Source organism: Heterodontus francisci, chromosome 16, assembly GCF_036365525.1.
Source record: "Heterodontus francisci isolate sHetFra1 chromosome 16, sHetFra1.hap1, whole genome shotgun sequence".
In the NCBI taxonomy this organism is placed as follows: Eukaryota; Metazoa; Chordata; class Chondrichthyes; order Heterodontiformes; family Heterodontidae; genus Heterodontus; species Heterodontus francisci.
The window spans coordinates 103136716-103157173 of NC_090386.1; the positions used below are offsets into that span (position 1 = coordinate 103136716).

General features: G+C 46.0%; 1 protein-coding gene across 1 annotated transcript in view; it reads right to left on the reverse strand.

The window, feature by feature from the left end:
• The window catches only part of ahcy (adenosylhomocysteinase), a 126968-nt gene that overhangs the window by 41400 nt on the left and 65110 nt on the right, over positions 1–20458 (reverse strand). Inside the window, exon 5 of the mRNA XM_068048757.1 lies at positions 11187–11394. Within this exon, the coding sequence (XP_067904858.1) occupies positions 11187–11394 (208 nt within the window). The remainder of the gene's footprint in view (positions 1–11186; positions 11395–20458) is intronic.

A 20458-nucleotide genomic window follows, 5' to 3' on the forward strand; every position in this document is an offset into this window, starting at 1 on the left:
GATGGAAAGTATTCAGCATGGAGCTCGGTGACCAGTGGTGTTCCGCAGGGATCTGTTCTGGGACTTCTGCTCTTTGTGATTTTTATAAATGACTTGGATGAGGATGTAGAAGGCTGGGTTAGCAAGTTTGCCGATGACACTAAGGTTGCTGGAGTTTTGGATAGTGTGGAAGGCTGTTGTAGGTTGCAACGGGACATTGACAGGATGCACAGCTGGGCTGAGAAGTGGCAGATGGATTTCAACCTGGAAAAGTGTGAAGTGATTCATTTTGGAAGGTCAAATTTGAATGCAGAATACAGGCTTAAAGACAGGATTCTTGGTAGTGTGGAGGAACAGAGTGATCTTGGGGTCCATGTCCATAGATCGCTCAAAGTTGCCACCCAAGTTGATAGGGTTGTTAAGAAAGCGTATGGTGTGTTGGCTTTCATTAACAGGGGGATTGAGTTTGAGAGCCGTGAGGTTATGCTGCAGCTCTATAAAGCCCTGGTTAGACCACATTTGGAATATTGTGTTCAGTTCTGGTCGCCTCATTATAGGAAGGATGTGGAAGCTTTAGAGAGGGTGCAGAGGAGATTTACCAGGATGCTGCCTGGACTGGAGGGCATGTCTTACGAAGAAAGGTTGAGGGAGCTATGGCTTTTCTCATTGGAGCGAAGAAGGATGAGAGGTGACTTGATAGAGGGGTACAAGATGATGAGAGGCATAGATAGAGTGGATAGTCAGAGACTTTTTCCCAGGGTGGAAAGGGCTATCACCAGGGGACACAATTTTAAGATGATTGGAGGAAGGTTTCGGGGAGATGTCAGAGGTAGGTTCTTTACACAGATTGGTGGGTGCGTGGAATGCACTGCCAACGGTGGTAGTAGAAGCAGATACATTAGGGACATTTAAGCGACTTTTGGATAGGTACATGGATGATAGTAGTATGAAGGGTATGTAGGTAGTTTGATCCTAGAGTAGGTTAAAGATTCGGCACAACATCGTGGGCCGAAGGGCCTGTACTGTGCTGTATTGTTCTATGTTCTATATCCTGTTGTAACCTTAGACAACCTTCTTCACTGTCCACGAGACCACCAATTTTGGTGTCATCTGCAAACTTACTAATCATGCCTCCTACATTCACATCCAAGTCATTAATATATATGACAAACAACAGAGGGCCCAGCACCAATCCCTGCGGCAAACCACTGGTCACCAGCCTCCAATCTGAAAAACAACCCTCCATTACCACCCTCTGCCTCCTATCACCAAGCCAATTTGTATCCAACTGGCTCGCTCACCCTGGATCCCATGTGTTCGAACCTTCTGGACCAGCCTACCATGCGGGACCTTGTCAAAGGCCTTGCTAAAGTCCATGTAGACAACGTCCATCGCCCTACCCTCGTCAATCCTCTTGGTCACCTCCTCAAAAAACTCAAATTCGCGAGACATTATTTCCCACGCACAAAGCCATGCTAACTATCCCTAATCAGACCTTGCCTTTCCAAATGCATATAAATACTGTCTCTCAGAATCCCTTCCAATAACTTTCCCACCACTGCCTGTAGTTCCCTGGCTTATCTCTGCTGTCCTTCTTAAATAAATAAAGGCACAACATTAGCTATCCTCCAGTCGTCCGGTACCTCTTCTGTGACTAACGATGATACAAAAATCTCTGCCAGGGCCCCAGCAATCTCCTCCTTTGCTTCCCATAGCATCCTAGGATACACCTGGTCAGGCCCTTTGGATTTATCCACCTTAATGCGCTTCAAAACCTCCAACACCTGCTGCTTTGTAAAGTTGATATGCTCCAGGATATCACTGTTCCCTGCCTTGAACTCACTAGCTTCCATGACCTTCTCCACGGTAAATACAGACGAGAAGTATTCATTTAAAACCTCGTCCATTTCCCGTGGCTCCACACATAGATTGCCACACTGATTCTTAAGGGTCCTACTCTCTCCCTAGCTACCCTTTTACTCTTAATATACTTATAGGTGGTTGGGTAGTATCACTACTGACTGAGCTGAACAAATCTTGAAGACCCTTTCTGCCAGACTGGGCCTGCAGCAAGGGAACCAACATGAGGGAAAAACTTACTTGACCTTATCCTCACCAAATCAACCTGTCGCAGATGCATCTGTCCATGACAGTATTGCTAAGAGTGACAGTCATATTCACACCGAGGACACCCTCTATCATGTTCAGTGGCAATACTGCTAAATTGGCTAGATTCAGAATGGATCTAACAGTTTAAAACTGGGCATTGAGGCACTGTGGGCCATCTGCAGGTCCTTTGACAACACCTTCCAAATCTGCAACTAACCACCTAGAAGGACAGATGCATGGGACCACCTTGCAAGTTCCCCACCAAGCCACACACCATCCTGTCTTGGACCTACGTTGGTATTCCTTCACTGTCGCTGGGTCAAAACCTGGAACTCCCATTCTAATAGCACTGTGGTTGTACCTACATCACATGGACTGGAGGAGTTCAAGGCAGCAGCTCACCACCACCTTCTCAAGGGCAATTAGGGATTGGCAAAAATCCTGGCCTTGCCAGTGACACCCACATCCCATTTAAGAATAAAAAAAAATTGTATTCAACTAAAAGCTAACCTCATGGCCCAACAGACCCCTCACTCTACCATTACCATCAAGCCAGAAGACCAACCATGGTTGAATGACACATGTAGGAGAGCATGTCAGGAGCAGCACCAAACATACTTAAAAATGAGATGCCAACCTGGTGAAGCTACAATATAGAACAACATGCATGCTAGTCAGCAGAAGCAGCATGCGGACAGTGCTAAACAATTCCACAAACAATGGGTAACATCAGAGCTCTACAATCCTGCCACAAACAATCATGAATGGTAAAGGACAATTAAATAACAGAGGTGGCAGCTCCACAAACATTCCCATCCTTAATGATGGCAGAGCCCAGCATGTTACTGCAAAAGACAAGGCAGAAACATTTTCAACCACCTTCAGCCAGAAGTGCCAAGTGGATGATCCAACCCTCCTCCCGAGGTCTCCATCACAGATGCCAATCCTCAGCCAATTCAATTCACTCCATGTGAAAAATTGCTGAAGGTGCTGGATGCAGCAAAGGCTGTGGGCCCCGACAACATCCCAGCTGTGGTACTGAGAACTTGTGCTCCAGAACTAGCTGTGCCCTTAGCCAAGCTGTTCCAGTAAAGCTACAACACTGGCATCGACCCAACAATGCGGGACAAATCCAATTTAGCGAATTACCACCCCATCAGTTGACTTTCAATCATCAGAGTGCTGGAAGGTGTCAATTAGAATTAGAATTAGAATATTACAGCGCAGTACAGGCCCTTCGGCCCTCGATGTTGCGCCGATCATCTGACCTACACTATTCCATTTACATCCATATGTCTATCCAATGACCACTTAAATGCCCTTAAAGTTGGCGAGTCTACTACTGTTGCAGGCAGGGCGTTCCACGCCCCTACTACTCTCTGCGTAAAGAAACTACCTCTGACATCTGTCCTATATCTTTCACCCCTCAACTTAAAGCTATGTCCCCTCGTGTTTGCCATCCTCATCCGAGGAAAAAGACTCTCACTATCCACCCTATCTAACCCTCTGATTATCTTGTATGTCTCTATTAAGTCACCTCTCCTCCTCCTTCTCTCTAACGAAAACAACCCCAAGTCCCTCAGCCTTTCCTCGTAAGACCTTCCTTCCATACCAGGCAACATCCTAGTAAATCTCCTCTGCACCCTTTCCAAAGCTTCGACATCCTTCCTATAATGCGGTGACCAGAACTGCACGCAATACTCCAGGTGCGGCCTCACCAGAGTTTTGTACAGCTGCATCATGACCCCGTGGCTCTGAAACTCGATCCCCCTACTAATAAAGGCTAACACACCATATGCCTTCTTAACAGCCCTATTAACCTGGGTAGCAACTTTCAGGGATTTATGTACCTGGATACCAAGATCTCTCTGCTCATCTACACTACCAAGAATCTTCCCATTAGCCCAGTACTCTGCATTGCTGTTACTCCTTCCAAAGTGAATCACCTCACACTTCTCCGCATTAAACTCCATTTGCCATCTCTCAGCCCAGCTCTGCAGCCTATCTATGTCCCTCTGTACCCTACAACACCCTTCGACACTATCCACAACTCCACCGACCTTCGTGTCATCCGCAAATTTACTAATCCACCCTTCTACACCCTCATCCAGGTCGTTTATAAAAATGACAAACAGCAGTGGCCCCAAAACAGAACCTGCGGTACACCACTAGTAACTAAACTCCAGGATGAACATTTGCCATCAACCACCACCCTCTGTCTTCTTTCAGCTAGCCAATTTCTGATCCAAAGCTCTAAATCACCTTCAACCCCATACTTCCGTATTTTCTGCAATAGCCTACCGTGGGGAACCTTATCAAACGCCTTACTGAAATCCATATACACCACATCCACGGCTTTACCCTCATCCACCTGTTTGGTCACCTTCTCGAAAAACTCAATAAGGTTTGTGAGGCACGACCTACCTTTCACAAAACCGTGCTGACTATCGCAAATGAAATGACAGCGCTAACAACCCATACTCGGTATGGGCTCTGCCAGGGCCACTCAGCTCTGGCCTCATTACAGCCTTGGTCCAAACCTGGTTGAAAGAGCTGAACTCCAGAAGTGAGGTGAGACTAATTGCCCTTGACATCAAGGCAGCATTTGACCGAGCGTGGCATCAAGGAGCACTAGCAAAATTGAAGTCAATGGGAATTGGGGAAAAACTTTCGACTGGTTGGAGTCATACCTAGCACAAAGGAAAATGTTTCTGGTTAAGACGCCAATCATCTCAGCCCCAAAATATTGTGTAGAAGTTCCTCAGGGTAGTGTCTGTCCTAGGCCCAACCATCTTCAGCAGTTTCAATGACCTTCCCTCCAACATAAGGTCAAGTGGGGTTGTTTGCTGAATACTGAGGGAGGCAAGGGGAAGAAATTGCTGGGGCCTTGACAGAAATCTTTGCATCCTCATTGGCTACAGGTGAGGTCCCAGAGGACTGGAGAATAGCCGATGTTGTGCCTTTGTTTAAGAAGGGTGGCAAGGATAATCCAGGAAATTATAGGAAAGTGAGCCTTACGTCAGTGGTAGAGAAACTCCTCTAACCAAAAAAAAAGGACTCGGTGGTGTGTAGATAAGGTAAGGCTTTTTCTATTTCTCTTTTTTTTAAATCGTGTGATTGGTAAAAAACTTTTCGTTCCTTTTTCATTTAACTAAGTTTAAGCTTAAGATTAAAAATGGCAGGAGATCTCAGACCCGTGACATGCTCCTCTTGCTCAATGTGGGAGCTCAGGGACATGGCTGATGTCCCTGACTCCTTCACGTGCAGGAAGTGTGTCCAGCTGCAGCTCTTGTTAGACCGCATGACGGCTCTGGAGCTGCGGATGGACTCACTTTGGAGCATCCGCGATGCTGAGGAGGTCGTGGATAGCGCGTTTAGCGAATTGGTCACACCACAGATTAGGATTGCTGAGGGAGAAAGGGAATGGGTGACCAAAAGGCAGAGAAAGAGCAGGAAGGCAGCGCAGGTTTCCCCTGCGGTCATCTCCCTCCACAACAGGTATCTTCTTTCTTTCTTCTTTTGGGCCTCCTTATCTCGAGAGACAATGGATACGCGCCTGGAGGTGGTCAGTGGTATACCGTTTTGGATACTGTTAAGGGAGATGGCTCACCAGGGGAAGGCAGCAGTAGCCAGGTTCATGGCACCGTGCCTGGCTCTGCTGTTCAGAAGGTTGGGAAAAAGAGTGGAAGGGCTACAGTCATAGGGGATTCGATTGTAAGGGGAGTAGATAGGTGGTTCTGTGGTCGAAAACGAGACTCCCGAATGGTATGTTGCCTCCCAGGTGCACGGGTCAGGGATGTCTCAGATCGGTTGCAGAACATTCTGAAGGGGGAGGGTGAACTGCCAGTTGTCGTTGTGCACATAGGCACCAATGATATCGGTAAAAAATGGGATGAGGTCCTACAAGCAGAATTTAGGGAGTTAGGAGCCAAGTTAAAAAGTAGGACCTCAGAGGTAGTAATCTCCGGATTGCTACCAGTGCCACGTGATAGTCAGAGTAGAAATGAAAGAATAGTCAGGATGAATGCGTGGCTTGAGAGATGGTGCAGGAGGGAGGGGTTCAGATTTTTGGGACATTGGGACCGGTTCTGGGGGAGGTGGGACTATTACAAATTGGACGGTCTACACCTGGGCCGGACTGGAACCAATGTGCTTGGGAGTGCTTTTGCTAACGCTGTTGGGGAGGGTTTAAACTAATGTGGCAGGGGGATGGGAACCAAATGAGGTCAGTAGAGAGTAAGGAGGTAGTAACTAAAGCCTGTAAGGAACTAGATAATGAAGTCAGCGTGACTAAGGGAAAGAGTAGGCAGGGAGCAGATGATGAAAGCAAAGGGACTGGTGGTCTGAGGTGTATTTGTTTTAATGCAAGAAGTGTAGTAGGTAAGGCAGATGAACTTAGGGCTTGGATTAGTACCTGGGAGTATGATGTTATTGCTATTACTGAGACTTGGTTAAGGGAAGGGCATGATTGGCAACTAAATACCCCAGGATACCGATGCTTCAGGCGGGATAGAGAGGGAGGTAAAAGGGGTGGAGGAGTTGCATTACTGGTCAAAGAGGATATCACAGCTGTGCTGAAGGAAGGCACTATGGAGGACTCGAGCAGTGAGGCAATATGGGCAGAACTCAGAAATAGGAAGGGTGCGGTAACAATGTTGGGGCTGTACTACAGGCCTCCCAACAGCGAGCGTGAGATAGAGGTACAAATATGTAATCAGATTATGGAAAGGTGTAGGAGCAAAAGGGTGGTGGTGATAGGAGATTTTAATTTTCCCAACATTGACTGGGATTCACTTAGTGGTAGAGGTCTAGATGGAGCAGAATTTGTAAGGAGCATCCAAGAGGGTTTTCTAGAGCAGTATGTAAATAGTCCAACTAGGGAAGGGGCCATACTGGACCTGGTGTTGGGAAATGAGCCGGGCCAGGTGGTTGATGTTTCAGCAGGGGACTACTTTGGGAATAGTGATCACAATTCCGTAAGTTTTAGAATACTCATGGACAAAGACGAGAGTGGTCCCAAAGGAAGAGTGCTAAATTGGGGGAAGGCCAACTATACCAAAATTCGGCAGGAGCTGGGGAATGTAGATTGGGAGCAGCTGTTTGAAGGGAAATCCACATTTGATATGTGGGAGGCTTTTAAAGAGAGGTTGATTAGCGTGCAGGAGAGACATGTTCCTGTGAAAATGAGGGGTAGAAATGGCAAGATTAGGGAACCATGGATGACAGGTGAAATTGAGAGACTAGCTAAGAGATGCATACATAAGGTCTACGCGGCTGAAGAAAGACGAAGCTTTGAAAGAATATCGGGAATGTAGGACTAATCTGAAACGAGGAATTAAGAGGGCTAAAAGGGGTCACGAAATATCTTTAGCAAACAGGGTTAAGGAAAATCTCAAAGCCTTTTATTCATATATAAGGAGCAACAGGGTAACTAGAGAAAGGATTGGCCCACTCAAGGACAAAGGAGGAAAGTTATGCGTGGAGTCAGAGAAAATGGGTGAGATTCTAAACGAGTACTTTGCATCGGTATTCACCGAGGAGAGGGACATGACGGATGTTGAGGTTAGGGACAGATGTTTGATTACTCTAGGTCAAGTCGGCATAAGGAGGGAGGAAGTGTTGGGTTTTCTAAAAGGCATTAAGGTGGACAAGTCCCCAGGTCCGGATGGAATCTATCCCAGGTTATTGTGGGAAGCGAGAGAGGAAATAGTTGGGGCCTCAACAGATATCTTTGCAACATCCGTAAACAGGGGTGAGGTCCCGGAGGACTGGAGAATTGCTAATGTTGTCCCCTTGTTTAAGAAGGGTAGCAGGGATAATCCAGGTAATTATAGACCGGTGAGCCTGACGTCAGTGGTAGGGAAGCTGCTGAAGAAGATACTGAGGGATAGGATCTATTCCCATCTTGAAGAAAATGGGCTTATCAGTGATATGCAACATGGTTTTGTGCAGGGAAGGTCATGTCTTACCAACTTAATAGAATTCTTTGAGGAAGTGACAAAGTTGATTGATGAGGGAAGGGCTGTAGATGTCATATACATGGACTTCAATAAGGCGTTTGATAAGGTTCCCCATGGTAGGCTGATGGAGAAAGTGAAGGCGTATGGGGTCCAAGGTGTACTAGCTAGATGGATAAAGAACTGGCTGGGCAACAGGAGACAGAGAGTAGCAGTGGAAGGGAGTTTCTCAAAATGGAGACGTGTGACCAGTGGTGTTCCACAGGGATCCGTGCTGGGACCACTGTTGCTTGTGATATACATTAATGATTTGGAGGAAAGTATAGGTGGTCTGATTAGCAAGTTTGCAGACGACACTAAGATTGGTGGAGTAGCAGATACTGAAGGGGACTGTCAGAGAATACAGCAGAATATAGATAGACTGGAGAGTTGGGCAGAGAAATGGCAGATGGAGTTCAATCAGGGTAAATGCGAGGTGATGCATTTTGGAAGATCCAATTCAAGAGAAAATTATACAGAAAATGGAAAAGTCCTGGGGAAAATTGATGTACAGAGAGATTTGGGTGTTCAGGTCCATTGTTCCCTGAAGGTGGCAACGCAGGTCAATAGAGTGGTCAAGAAGGCATACGGCATGCTTTCCTTCATCGGACGGGGTATTGAGTACAAGAGTTGGCAGGTCATGTTACAGTTGTATAGGACTTTGGTTCGGCCACATTTGGAATACTGCGTGCTGTTCTGGTCGCCACATTACCAAAAGGATGTGGATGCTTTGGAGAGGGTGCAGAGGAGATTCACCAGGATGTTGCCTGGTATGGAGGGCACTAGCTATGAAGAGAGGTTGAGTAGATTAGGATTATTTTCATTAGAAAGACGGAGGTTGAGGGAGGACCTGATTGAGGTGTACAAAATCAAGAGAGGTAGAGACAGAGTGGATAGCAAGAAGCTTTTTCCCCAGGGTGGGGGATTCAATTACAAGGGGACACGAGTTCAAAGTGAAAGGGGAAAAGTTTAGGGGGGATATGAGTGGAAATTTCTTTACGCAGAGGGTGGTGGGTGCATGGAACGCTTTGCCAGCGGAGGTGGTAGACGCGGGCACGATAGCGTCTTTTAAGATGTATCTAGACAGATACATGAATGGGCAGGAAGTAGAGATACAGGCCCTTAGAAAATAGGCGACAGGTTTAGATAGAGGATTTGGATCGACGTAGGCTTGGAGGGCCGAAGGGCCTGTTCCTGTGCTGTAATTTTCTTTGTTCTTTGTCTTTCGTTGAAACTATTAGAGAGGATTATTCGGGACAGGATTTACTCCCATTTGGAAACAAACGAACTTATTAGCGAGAGACAGCATGGTTTTGTGAAGGGGAGGTCGTGTCTCACTAATTTGATTGAGTTTTTTGAGGAAGTGACGAAGATGATTGATGAAGGAAGGGCAGTGGATGTTATCTATATGGACTTTAGTAAAGCCTTTGACAAGGTCCTGCATGGCAGACTGGTACAAAAGGTGAAGTCTCACGGGATCAGAGGTGAGCTGGCAAGATGGATACAGAACTGGCTCGGTCATAGAAGACAGAGGGTATCAGTGGATGGGTGTTTTTCTGAATGGAGGGATGTGACTAGTGGTGTTCTGCAGGGATCAGTGCTGGGACCTTTGCCGTTTGTAGCATATAGAAATGATTTGGAGGAAAATGTAGCTGGTCTGATTAGTAAGTTTGCGGACGACACAAAGGTTGGTGGAGTTGCGGATAATGATGAGGAATGTCAGAGGATACAGCAGGATATAGATCGGTTGGAGACTTGGGCGGAGAAATGGCAGATGGAGTTTAATCCGGACAAATGTGAGGTAATGCATTTTGGAAGGTCAAATACAGGTGGGAGGTATACAGTAAATGGCAGAACCCTTAGGAGTATTGACAGGTAGAGAGATCTGGGCGTACAGGTCCACAGGTCACTGAAAGTGGCAACGCAGGTGGATAAGGTAGTCAAGAAGGCATACGGCATGCTTGCCTTCATCAGTCGGGGAATAGAGTATAAAAATTGGCAAGTCATGTTGCAGCTGTACAGAACCTTAGTTAGGCCACACTTAGAATATTGCGTGCAATTCTGGTCGCCACACTACCAGAAGGATGTGGAAGCTTTGGAGAGTGTACAGAGGAGGTTTACCAGGATGTTGCCTGGTCTGGAGGGCATTAGCTATGAGGAGAGGTTGGAAAAACTCGGATTGTTTTCACTGGAACGACGGAGGTGGAGGGGCGACATGATAGAGGTTTACAAAGTTATGAGCGGCATGGACAGAGTGGATAGTCAGAAGCTTTTTCCCAGGTTCGAAGAGTCGGTTACTAGGGGACATAGGTTTAAGGTGCGAGGGGCAAAGTTTAGAGGGACAAAAACAAGAAATGCTGGATTCACTCAGCAGGTCTGGCAGCATCTGTGGAAAGAGAAGCAGAGTTAACGTTTCGGGTCAGTTTCGGTAAAGTTTAGAGGGGATGTGCGAGGCAAGTTTTTTTTACACAGAGGGTAGTGAGTGCCTGGAACTTGCTGCCAGGGGAGGTGGTGGAAGCAGATACGATAGTGACGTTTAAGAGACATCTTGACAAATATATGAAGAAGGGAATAGAGGGATATGGGCCCCGGAAGTGCAGAAGGTGTTAGTTTAGGCAGGCATCAAGATCGGCACAGGCTTGGAGGGCCGAATGGCCTGTTCCTGTGCTGTACTTTGTTCTTCGATTGCAGTGTTCAGATCCATTCGCAATTCCTCAGATACTGAAGCAGCAAGAACTGAACAACATTTGGGCAGCACAGTGTGACAACACTCACTGGCTACGCTCTCAATCTCAGACTTTTCTGAAAGGTCTGGTTCTGAATTTCTCTAGCCTATCAGTTCCTTTCAAAATCCTAAAATCTTCAATCAAATCATCCACTAACCTTCTATATTCCAGGGAAGACAGGCTTAATTTCTGTATTCGCTCCTGATAATCTAACCCTTGGAGCTCTAGTAACATTCTGGTGAAACTGCACTGGAAACAGATACATTACATGCAAACATACTGTACTACTCAGTTACCAGAAAAAATGTGGAGGGGAAAGACTATTTCTCACATTTAGTCTCAAGTTCAGTGGGCTCGTGCATGATTTTATTCTTACCTTCCATAGCAGCCTGTAGAGCATTGATAGGGTCGATTTCTGTTATAATAACTCTGGCTCCGAAACCTCGCAGAGCCTGCGCACAACCCTTGCCCACATCACCATATCCTGCCACCACTGCCACTTTTCCAGCAATCATAACGTCTGTGGCGCGCTTGATGCCATCAATAAGCGATTCTCGGCACCCGTACAGGTTATCAAACTTGCTCTGCAGAAAGAATTGGGACAGAAATGAGAAACTAACACAGCAACTACTTCCCCCTGCCCCATCACTGTTCCTCCTTCTCTCACAGGCATCAACTTTTTGTTGGAGTAGACTCCATGCAGAGACAGATTAATACTAACTAATAGGCCAATGGTCAGGGGACCCCAGTAAAACTTAGCATAACGCAGAACATAAGAAACAGCAGCAGGAGTAGACCATACAGACCCTCAAGCCTGCTCTGCCATTCAATACGATCATGGCCAATCATCTGCTTCAACTCCACTTTCCCCCCTCTCCCTATATCCTTCGATTCCTTGAAAGATCAAAAATTTGTAACTCAGCCTTAAATGCATTCAACGATGGAGCATCCACACACCCTTGTTCTACCGTTTAATGAGATCATGACTGATCTGTGATCCAACTCCATATATCCACCTTTGCCCAATAACTTTGGATAACAAATGTATCCATCTCTGATTTAAAATAAACAACTGATCTAGCATCAATTGCCATTCGCAGCAGATAGTAGCTTGGAACAATCACTCTTTGCGTGAAGAGTGGACCACCCGGCATCAACCTAGATACCGGAAACGACAACGGCAAACCCAACCCTGGCGACCCTGCAAAGTCCTCCTTACCAACATCTGGGGGCTTGTGCCAAAGTTGGGAGAGCTGCCCCACAGACTAGTCAAGCAACAGCCTGACATAGTCATACTCACGTAATCATACCTTACAGACAATGTCCCAGACACTGCCATCACCATCCCCGGGTATGTCCTGTCCCACTGGCAGGACAGACCCAGCAGAGGTGGCGGCACAGTGGTATACAGTAGGGAGGGAGTTGCCCTGGGAGTCCTCAACATTGTCTCCGGACCCCATGAAGTCTCATGGCATCAGGTCAAACGTGGGCAAGGTAGCCTCCTACTGATTACCACCTACCACCCTCCCTCAGCTGATGACTCAGTACTCCTCCATGTTGAACACCACTTGGAGGAAGCACTGAGGGTGGCAAGGGCACAAAATGTGCTCTGGGTGGGGGACTTCAATGTCCAGCACCAAGAGTGGCTCAGAAGCACCACGACTGACCGAGCTGGCCGAGTCCTAAAGGACATAACTGCTAGACTGGGTCTGCGGCAGATGGTTGGGGAACCAACACGAGGGAAAAACATACTTGACCTCGTCCGCACCAATCTGCCTGCTGCAGAAGCTTCTGTCCATGACAGTATTGGTAGGAGTGACCACCGCACAGTACTTGTGGAGACGAAATCCCGCCTTCACATTGAGGATACCGTCCATCGTGTTGTGTGGCACTATCACCGTGCTAAATGGGATAGATTTCGAACAGATCTAGCAATGCAAAACTGGGCATCCATGAGGCGCTGTGGGCCATCAGCAACAGAATTGTAATCATCCACAATCTGTAACTTCATGGCCCGGCATATCCCCCACTCTACCATTACCATCAAGCCAGGAGATCAACCCTGGTTCAATGAAAAGTGCAGGAGGGCATGCCAGGAGCAGCACCAGGCATACCTCAAAATGAGGTGTCAACCTGGTGAAGCTACAACCCAGGAGTACTTGCGTGCCAAACTGCATAACCAGCATGCAATAGACAGAGCTAAGCGATCCCATAACCAATGGATCAGATCTAACCTCAGCAGTCCTGCCACATCCAGCCTTGAGTGGTGGTGGACAATTAAACAACTAATTGGAGGTGGCGGCTCCACAAATATCCCCATCCTCAATGATGGGGGAGCCCAGCACATCAGTGCGAAAGATAAGGCTGAAGCATTTGCAACAATCTTCAGCCAGAAGTGCTGAGTTGATGATCCATCTCGGCTTCCTCCTGAAGTCCCCAGCATCACAGATGCCAGACTGCAGCCAATTCGATTCACTCCGTGAGATATCAAGAAACGACTGAAGGCACTGGATACTGCAAAAGCTATGGGCCCTGACAATATTCCGGCAATAGTACTATGAGCTGGACCTATGCTCCAGAACTTGCCGCACCCCTTGCCAAGCACCAGTACAGCTACAACACTGGCATCTACCCTGCAATGTGGAAAATTGCCCAGATATGTCCTGTACACAAAAAGCAGGACAAGTCCAACCCGGCCAATTACCGCCCCATCAGCCTACTCTCAATCATCAGTAAAGTGATGGAAGGTGTCATCAACAGTGCCATCAAGCGGCACTTGCTTTGCAATAACCTGCTCAGTGACGCTCAGTTTGGGTTCTGCCAGGGCCACTCACCTCCTGACCTCATTACAGCCTTGGTTCAAACATGGACAAAAGAGCTGAACTCCAGAGGTGAGGTGAGAGTGACTGCCCTTGACATCAAGGCATCATCTGACCGAGTATGGCATCAAGGAGCCCTAGCAAAACTGAGGTCAATGGGAATCAGGGGGAAAAACCTCTGCTGGCTGGAGTCATACCTAGCGCAAAGGAAGATGGTTGTGGTTGTTGGAGGTCAATCATCTGAGCTCCAGGACATCACTGCAGGAGTTCCTCAGGGTAGTGTCCTAGGCCCAATCATCTTCAGCTGCTTCATCAATGACCTACCTTCAATCATAAGGTCAGAAGTGGGGATGTTCGCTGATGATTGCACAATGTTCAGCACCATTCGTGACTCCTCAGATACTGAAGCAGTCCGTGTAGAAATGCAGCAAGACCTGGACAATATCCAGGCTTGGGCTGATAGGTGGCAAGTAACATTCGCGCCACCCAAGTGCCAGGCAATGACCATCTCAAACAAGAGAGAATCTAACCATCTCCACTTGACATTCAACGGCATTACCATTGCTGAATCCCCCACTATCAACATCCTAACGGGCTACCATTGACCAGAAGCTGAACTGGAGTAGCCATATAAATACCGTGGCTACAAGAGCAGGTCAGAGGCTAGGAATCCTGAGGCGAGTAACTCACCTCCTGACTCCCCAAAGCCTGTCCACCATCTACAAGGCACAAGTCAGGAGTGTGATGGAATACTCTCCACTTGCCTGGATGGGTGCAGCTCCAACAACACTCAAGAAGCTCGACACCATCCAGAACAAAGCAGCTCGCTTGATTGGCACACCATCTACAAACATTCACTCCCGCCACCACCGATGCACAGTAGTAGCAGTTTGTACCATCTACAAGAATCACTGCAGCAATGCACCAAGGCTCCTTAGACAGCACCTTCCAAACCCACGACCTCTACCAACTAGAAGGACAAGGGCAGCAAATACATGGGAACACCACCACCTGCAAGTTCCCCTCCAAGTCACACACCATCCTGACTTGGAACTATATCGCCGTTCCTTCACTGTCGCTGGGTCAAAATCCTGGAACTCCCTTCCTAACAGCACTGTGGGTCTACCTACCCCAAATGGACTGCAGCGGTTCAAAAAGGTAGCTCACCACCACCTTCTCAAGGGCAATTAGGGATGGGCAATAAATGTTGGCATAACCAGTGATGCCCACATCCCATGAATGAATAAAAAGAAAAGTATCACCTACTTTCATTCCTGAAAAGTCTGGCTCTAATTCACCTAATGCTAGACTCCCCAAACAACTGAAATAATTTCTCCCAATGTAACCCATCAAAGAACAAAGAACAGTACAGCACAGGAACAGGCCATTCAGCCCTCCAAGCCTGCGCCGATCTTGTTGCCTGCCTAAACTAACACCTTCTGCACTCCCGGAGCCCATATCCCTCTATTTCCTTCCTATTCATATATTTGTCAAGATGTCTCTTAAACGTCGCTATCGTATCTGCTTCCACCACCTCCCCTGGCAGCAAGTTCCAGGCACTCACCACCCTTTGTGTAAAGAACTTGCCTCGCACATCCCCTCTAAACTTTGCCCCTCGCACCTTAAACCTATGTCCCCTAGTAACTGACTCTTACACCCTGGGAAAAAGCTTCTGACTATCCACTCTGTCCATGCCGCTCATAACTTTGTAAACCTCCATCATGTCGCCCCTCCACCTCCGTCGTTCCAGTGAAAACAATCCGAGTTTTTCCAACCTCTCCTCATAGCTAATGCCCTCCAGACCAGGCAACATCCTGGTAAACCTCCTCTGTACCCTCTCCAAAGCCTCCACATCCTTCTGGTAATGTGGCGACCAGAATTGCACGCAATATTCTAAGTGTGGCCTAACTAAGGTTCTATACAGCTGCAACATGACTTGCCAATTTTTATACTCAATGCCCCGACCGATGAAGGCGATCATGCCGAATGCCTTCTTGACTACCTTATCCACCTGCATTGCCACTTTCAGTGACCTGTGGACCTGTACGCCCAGATCTCTCTGCCTGTCAATACTCCCAAGGGTTCTGCCATTTCCTGTATACCTCCCACCTGCATTAGACCTTCCAAAATGCATTACCTCACAGTTCCCCTTAATATATTGAAAATATATATTGGAAGATGTGATTGCACTGGAGAGGCTACAGAGAAGATTTACAAGGATGTTGCCAGGAATGGAAAAATTTAGCTATGTGAGAAAGTTGCTTGGCTGGGGTTGTTTCCTTTACAACACAGGAGACTGAGGGGAGATTTAATGGAGGTGTATAGAATCATGAAGGGGCCTAGATAGAGTGGATAGGAAGGATCTATTTCTGTTAGCAAAGAAGTTAATAAGCAGGAGGCATAGATTTAGAGCAATTGGTAAAAGGATTAGAGGAGAGTTCAGAAACATTTTCAGTCAAAGGGTGGGGTCTGGAATTCACTGCCTGAAAGGGCGGTAGAGGCTGAAACCTTCATTGCATTTAAAAAAACACTTGGATATGCACTTGGCGATGTAAACAGGGCTACAGATCAAGAGCTGGAAAGTGGGATTAGGCTGGATCACTTTGTCGGCATAGACATGATGGGCCGAACAGCCTTGCTCCGTGCCATAAATTTCTATGATTCTCAGGTGCCACACAAGAAATTGTTACACTAGATTAGGGCTTATGGGAATGTGGATAATATCATCAGTACAGACTGAGGACTGGTTAACAGACACAACAGTTGGTACCTGGTCATTTTTTGGCTGGCAGTTTGTAACGAGTGAGGTGCTGCAGGGATCAGTGTTTGGGCCTCAGCTAATTATAATCTATATTAGCTAAATTTGAAGCTCATGGAATTGAATGTGAATTATTGCCCTGGTTAGGAATCATATGGCACAGAAAGAGGCTAGTTGGCCCATCATATCTGCGCTGACCGAAAAACAAGTCACCCAGCTTCATCCCACTTTCCAGCATCTGATCCGTAGCCTCGCAGGTTATGGCACTTGAGGTGCATATCCAGACAGCTTTTGAATGAGTTGCGGGTTTCTGCCTCAACTACCCTTTCAGGCAGTGAGTTCCAGACCCCCACCACCCTCTGGGTGAAAGATTTTTCCTCATCTCCCCTTTAATCTTTCTACCAATCACTTTAATCTATGCCCCCTAGTCACTGACCTCTCTGCTAAGGTAAATAGGCCCTTCACATCCACTCTATCCAGGCCCCTCACAATTTTGTACATTTCAATCAAACCTCCCCTCAGCCTTCTCTGTTCCAAGGAGAACAACCCAACCTATCCAATCTTTCCAGTCCTGGCAACATCCTCGTAAATCTCCTCTGTACACTCTCTCGTGCAATTACATCTTTTCAGTAATGAGGTGACCAGAACTGCACATAGTACTGAAGTTGTGGCCTAGCTAATGATTTATACAGTTTCAGTATGACCTCCCTGCTCTTATATTTTATACCTCAGGTAATAAGGGAAAGGATTCCAAATGCCTTCTTAATCACCTTATCGACCTGTCCTGCTACTTTCAGGAATCTGTGGACATTCACTCCAACGTCCCTCACTTCTACAACTCCCAGTATTCTCCTATTAACCTTGCATTCCTTTGCCTTGTTTGTCCTTCCCAAATGCATCACCTCACACTTCTTCAGGTTGAATTCCATTTGCCACTTTTCTGCCTGACCAGTCCATCGATATCTTCCTACAGCTATCCTCCTCGCTATCAACCACATGGCCAATTTTGTGTCTGCAAACTTCTGATCATGGCCCCTGTATTTACATCCAAATCATTAATATATACCACAAAAAGCAGGGGACCCAGTATTGGGCCCTGTGGAACGCTAATGGAAACAGCCTTCCAGTTGCAAAAATTGGTTGAGTGGAAACAGACAGATGGTAGGAATAAAAGGCAGGTACACTAATGGCAATGCCTAGTGGTGTCACGCATGGATCTGTATTGGGGCCTCAACTCGTTCATTAACAACTTGGATGACGCGATAGAAAGACGTATTCACGTTTGCCAAAGACACAAAGGTCAGTGGCATTATAAATAGTGTAGATGGAAGCATAAAATTACAAAAAAAGATACTGATAGAGCAAAAATGGACAAAACTGTGGCAAACGGATTTCAATGTAGGAAAATAGGAGTTCATTCACTTTTGACCTAAAATGGATAGAAAACTGTACTTTAAGTGGTGAAAAGCTAGAAAAAGCAGAGGTTCATAGCGTCTCAGGGGTCCAGGTACATAGATTAAAACATCATGAACTGGTAGAAAAAAATCAAAAAGGCTAATGGAATGCTGGCCTTTATATCCAGAGGACGAGAATACAAGGGAGTAGAAGTCATACTTCAGCTCCACAAAGCCTTGAGAGCAGTTCTGGGCACCACACCTTAGGATGGATATATTGGTCTTGGAGAGTTTTTTTTTTCCCTTTTTAATTCTTTCATATGATGTGGGTGTCACTAACCAGCATTTGTTGCCCAACCCTAATTGCCCTTGACAACTGAGTGGCTTGTTAGACCATTTCAGAGGGCAGTTAAGAGTCAACCACATTGCTGTGGGTCTGCAGTCACACGTAGGCCAGACCAGGTAAGAATGGCAGATTTCCTTCTCCAAAGAACAGTAGTGAACCAGATGGGTTTTTATGACAATCGAGGATAGTTTCATGGCACCATCACAGAGTAATTTTCAATTCCACATTTTTATTAATTAATTGAATTTAAATTCCACCAGCTGCTATGGTGAGTCTGAACCCCTGGTCTCAGGGGATTAGCCTGGGCCTCTGGATTACTAGCTCAGTGCTAATACCACTACACCACCATCTCCCCTATGAGTGCAGGATAGGTTTACCAGAATGATACTTGTACTCCAAAGGTTAAATTATGAGGAGAGATTACATAAACTTGGGTTTTATTCCCTGGAATTTAGAAAGTTAAGGGGTCATTTGATCATAGTTCAAGATATTAAGGGGAACGTATAGGGTAGATAGAGAAATTATTTCCACTGGTTGCGATGTCCAGGACGAGGGGGCATCATCTAAAAACTGGAGCCAGCCTTTTCAGGACTGAAATTAGGAAACACTTCTACACACCAAGGGCGTAGAAGTTTCAAAAACCCTTCCACAAACAGCAATTGATGCCAGATCAAATGTAAATTTTAAATCTGAGATTGATAGCTTTTTGTTATCCAAAGTTATGAATGCATATGGAATAAGGTATGCAAAGTTAGGACACATCACTCATGATCTCATTGAATGGCGGAACAGGCTCGATGGGCTAAATGACCTACCTAAGATTCTATGATAGGTATTAACCTCGTATTTATGGCTAGTTTACTATTGTTCCATTTTCACTATCAATTCCTTGGATATCCTTTGTTAATTTTTAAAACTCTTCCAAAAATCCTCCCACTTTTTTTTATTCATTGATTCAGCGGATGTGGGCGTCACTGGCTAGGCCAGCTTTTATTGCCCATCCCTAATTGCCCTCGAGAAGGTGGTGGTGCGCTTATTACTCATTTGGCAACACTGTAAACCTCAATCTAATATTGTTCTCACCTTCTCTTGTTAGCGATGGTTGGTCCACTTCCAGTGGAGTTTTTAAACCCTCAAAATATATATTCATTGAGAATTATGATGAGCTGTTTATTTCCGGTCATATCTTTAATCGGATTTCCCAACCTACCTTCGCCAATTCCCCCCTCATACCAGGTAATTGGCTTTGCTTAAATTTAAGACCCTAGTTTCAGCTTTAACCACATCAATCAAACTCTGATCTGTGTTGGGCCTCAATTATTCACATTATTCATTAACGACTTGGATGATTGCATATGAAGTCATATATTGAAATTTACTGATGATACAAAGTTAGGCAGCATTGTAGACAGTCTAGATGATAGCATAAAATTGCAAAGAAATATTGACAGACTAGGTGAGTGGGCAAAACTCTGGCAGATGGATTTCAATGTGGGCAAGTGTGAGACTATCCATTCTGGACCAAAAAAGGATAGAGCAGGGTACTTTCTAAATGGGAAGAGGTTAAGTACAGTGGATGTCCAAAGAGACTTGGGGTTCAGGTGTATAGATCTTTAAAATGCCACGAGCAAGTGCAGAAAATAATCAAAAAGGCTAATTGAATGCTAGCCTTTATATCTAGAGGACTGGAGTATAAAGACACAGAGGTTATTCTACAGCTGTACAAAACCCTAGTTAGACCCCATTTTGAGTACTGTGAGCAGTTCTGGGCACCACACCTTAGGAAGGATATATTGGCCTTGGAGGGAGTCCAACATAGGTTTACAAGAATGATACCTGGACTACAGGGGTTAAGTTACAAGGAGAGATTACACAAATTAGGCCTGTTTTTTGCTAGAATTTAGAAGGTTAAGGGGTGATCTGATCGAAGTCTTCAAGATATTAACAGGAAAAGACAGGCTAGATAAACTATTTCCACTGGTTGGAGATTCTAAAAGTAGGGGGCAGTGTCTAAAAATTAGGACCAGACCGTTCGAGAGATGTTAGGAAGCACTTCTTCACGCAAAAGGTGGTAGAGGTTTGGAACTCTCCCACAAACAGCAGTTGAAGCTAGAACAGTTGTTAACAAAAATCTCAGATTTAAAGTTAAACAAAGATATTAAAGGGATATGGGCCAAAGGCAGGTATATGGAGTTAGGCCGCATTTTCAGCCATGATCTCATTGAATGGCGGGACAGGCTCGAGGGGCTGAATGGCCTACTCCTGTTCCTATCTTCCGATGTTCCTAGAATATGAAATTCTATATTAATAGTCATTTGGTAATACAGAAAG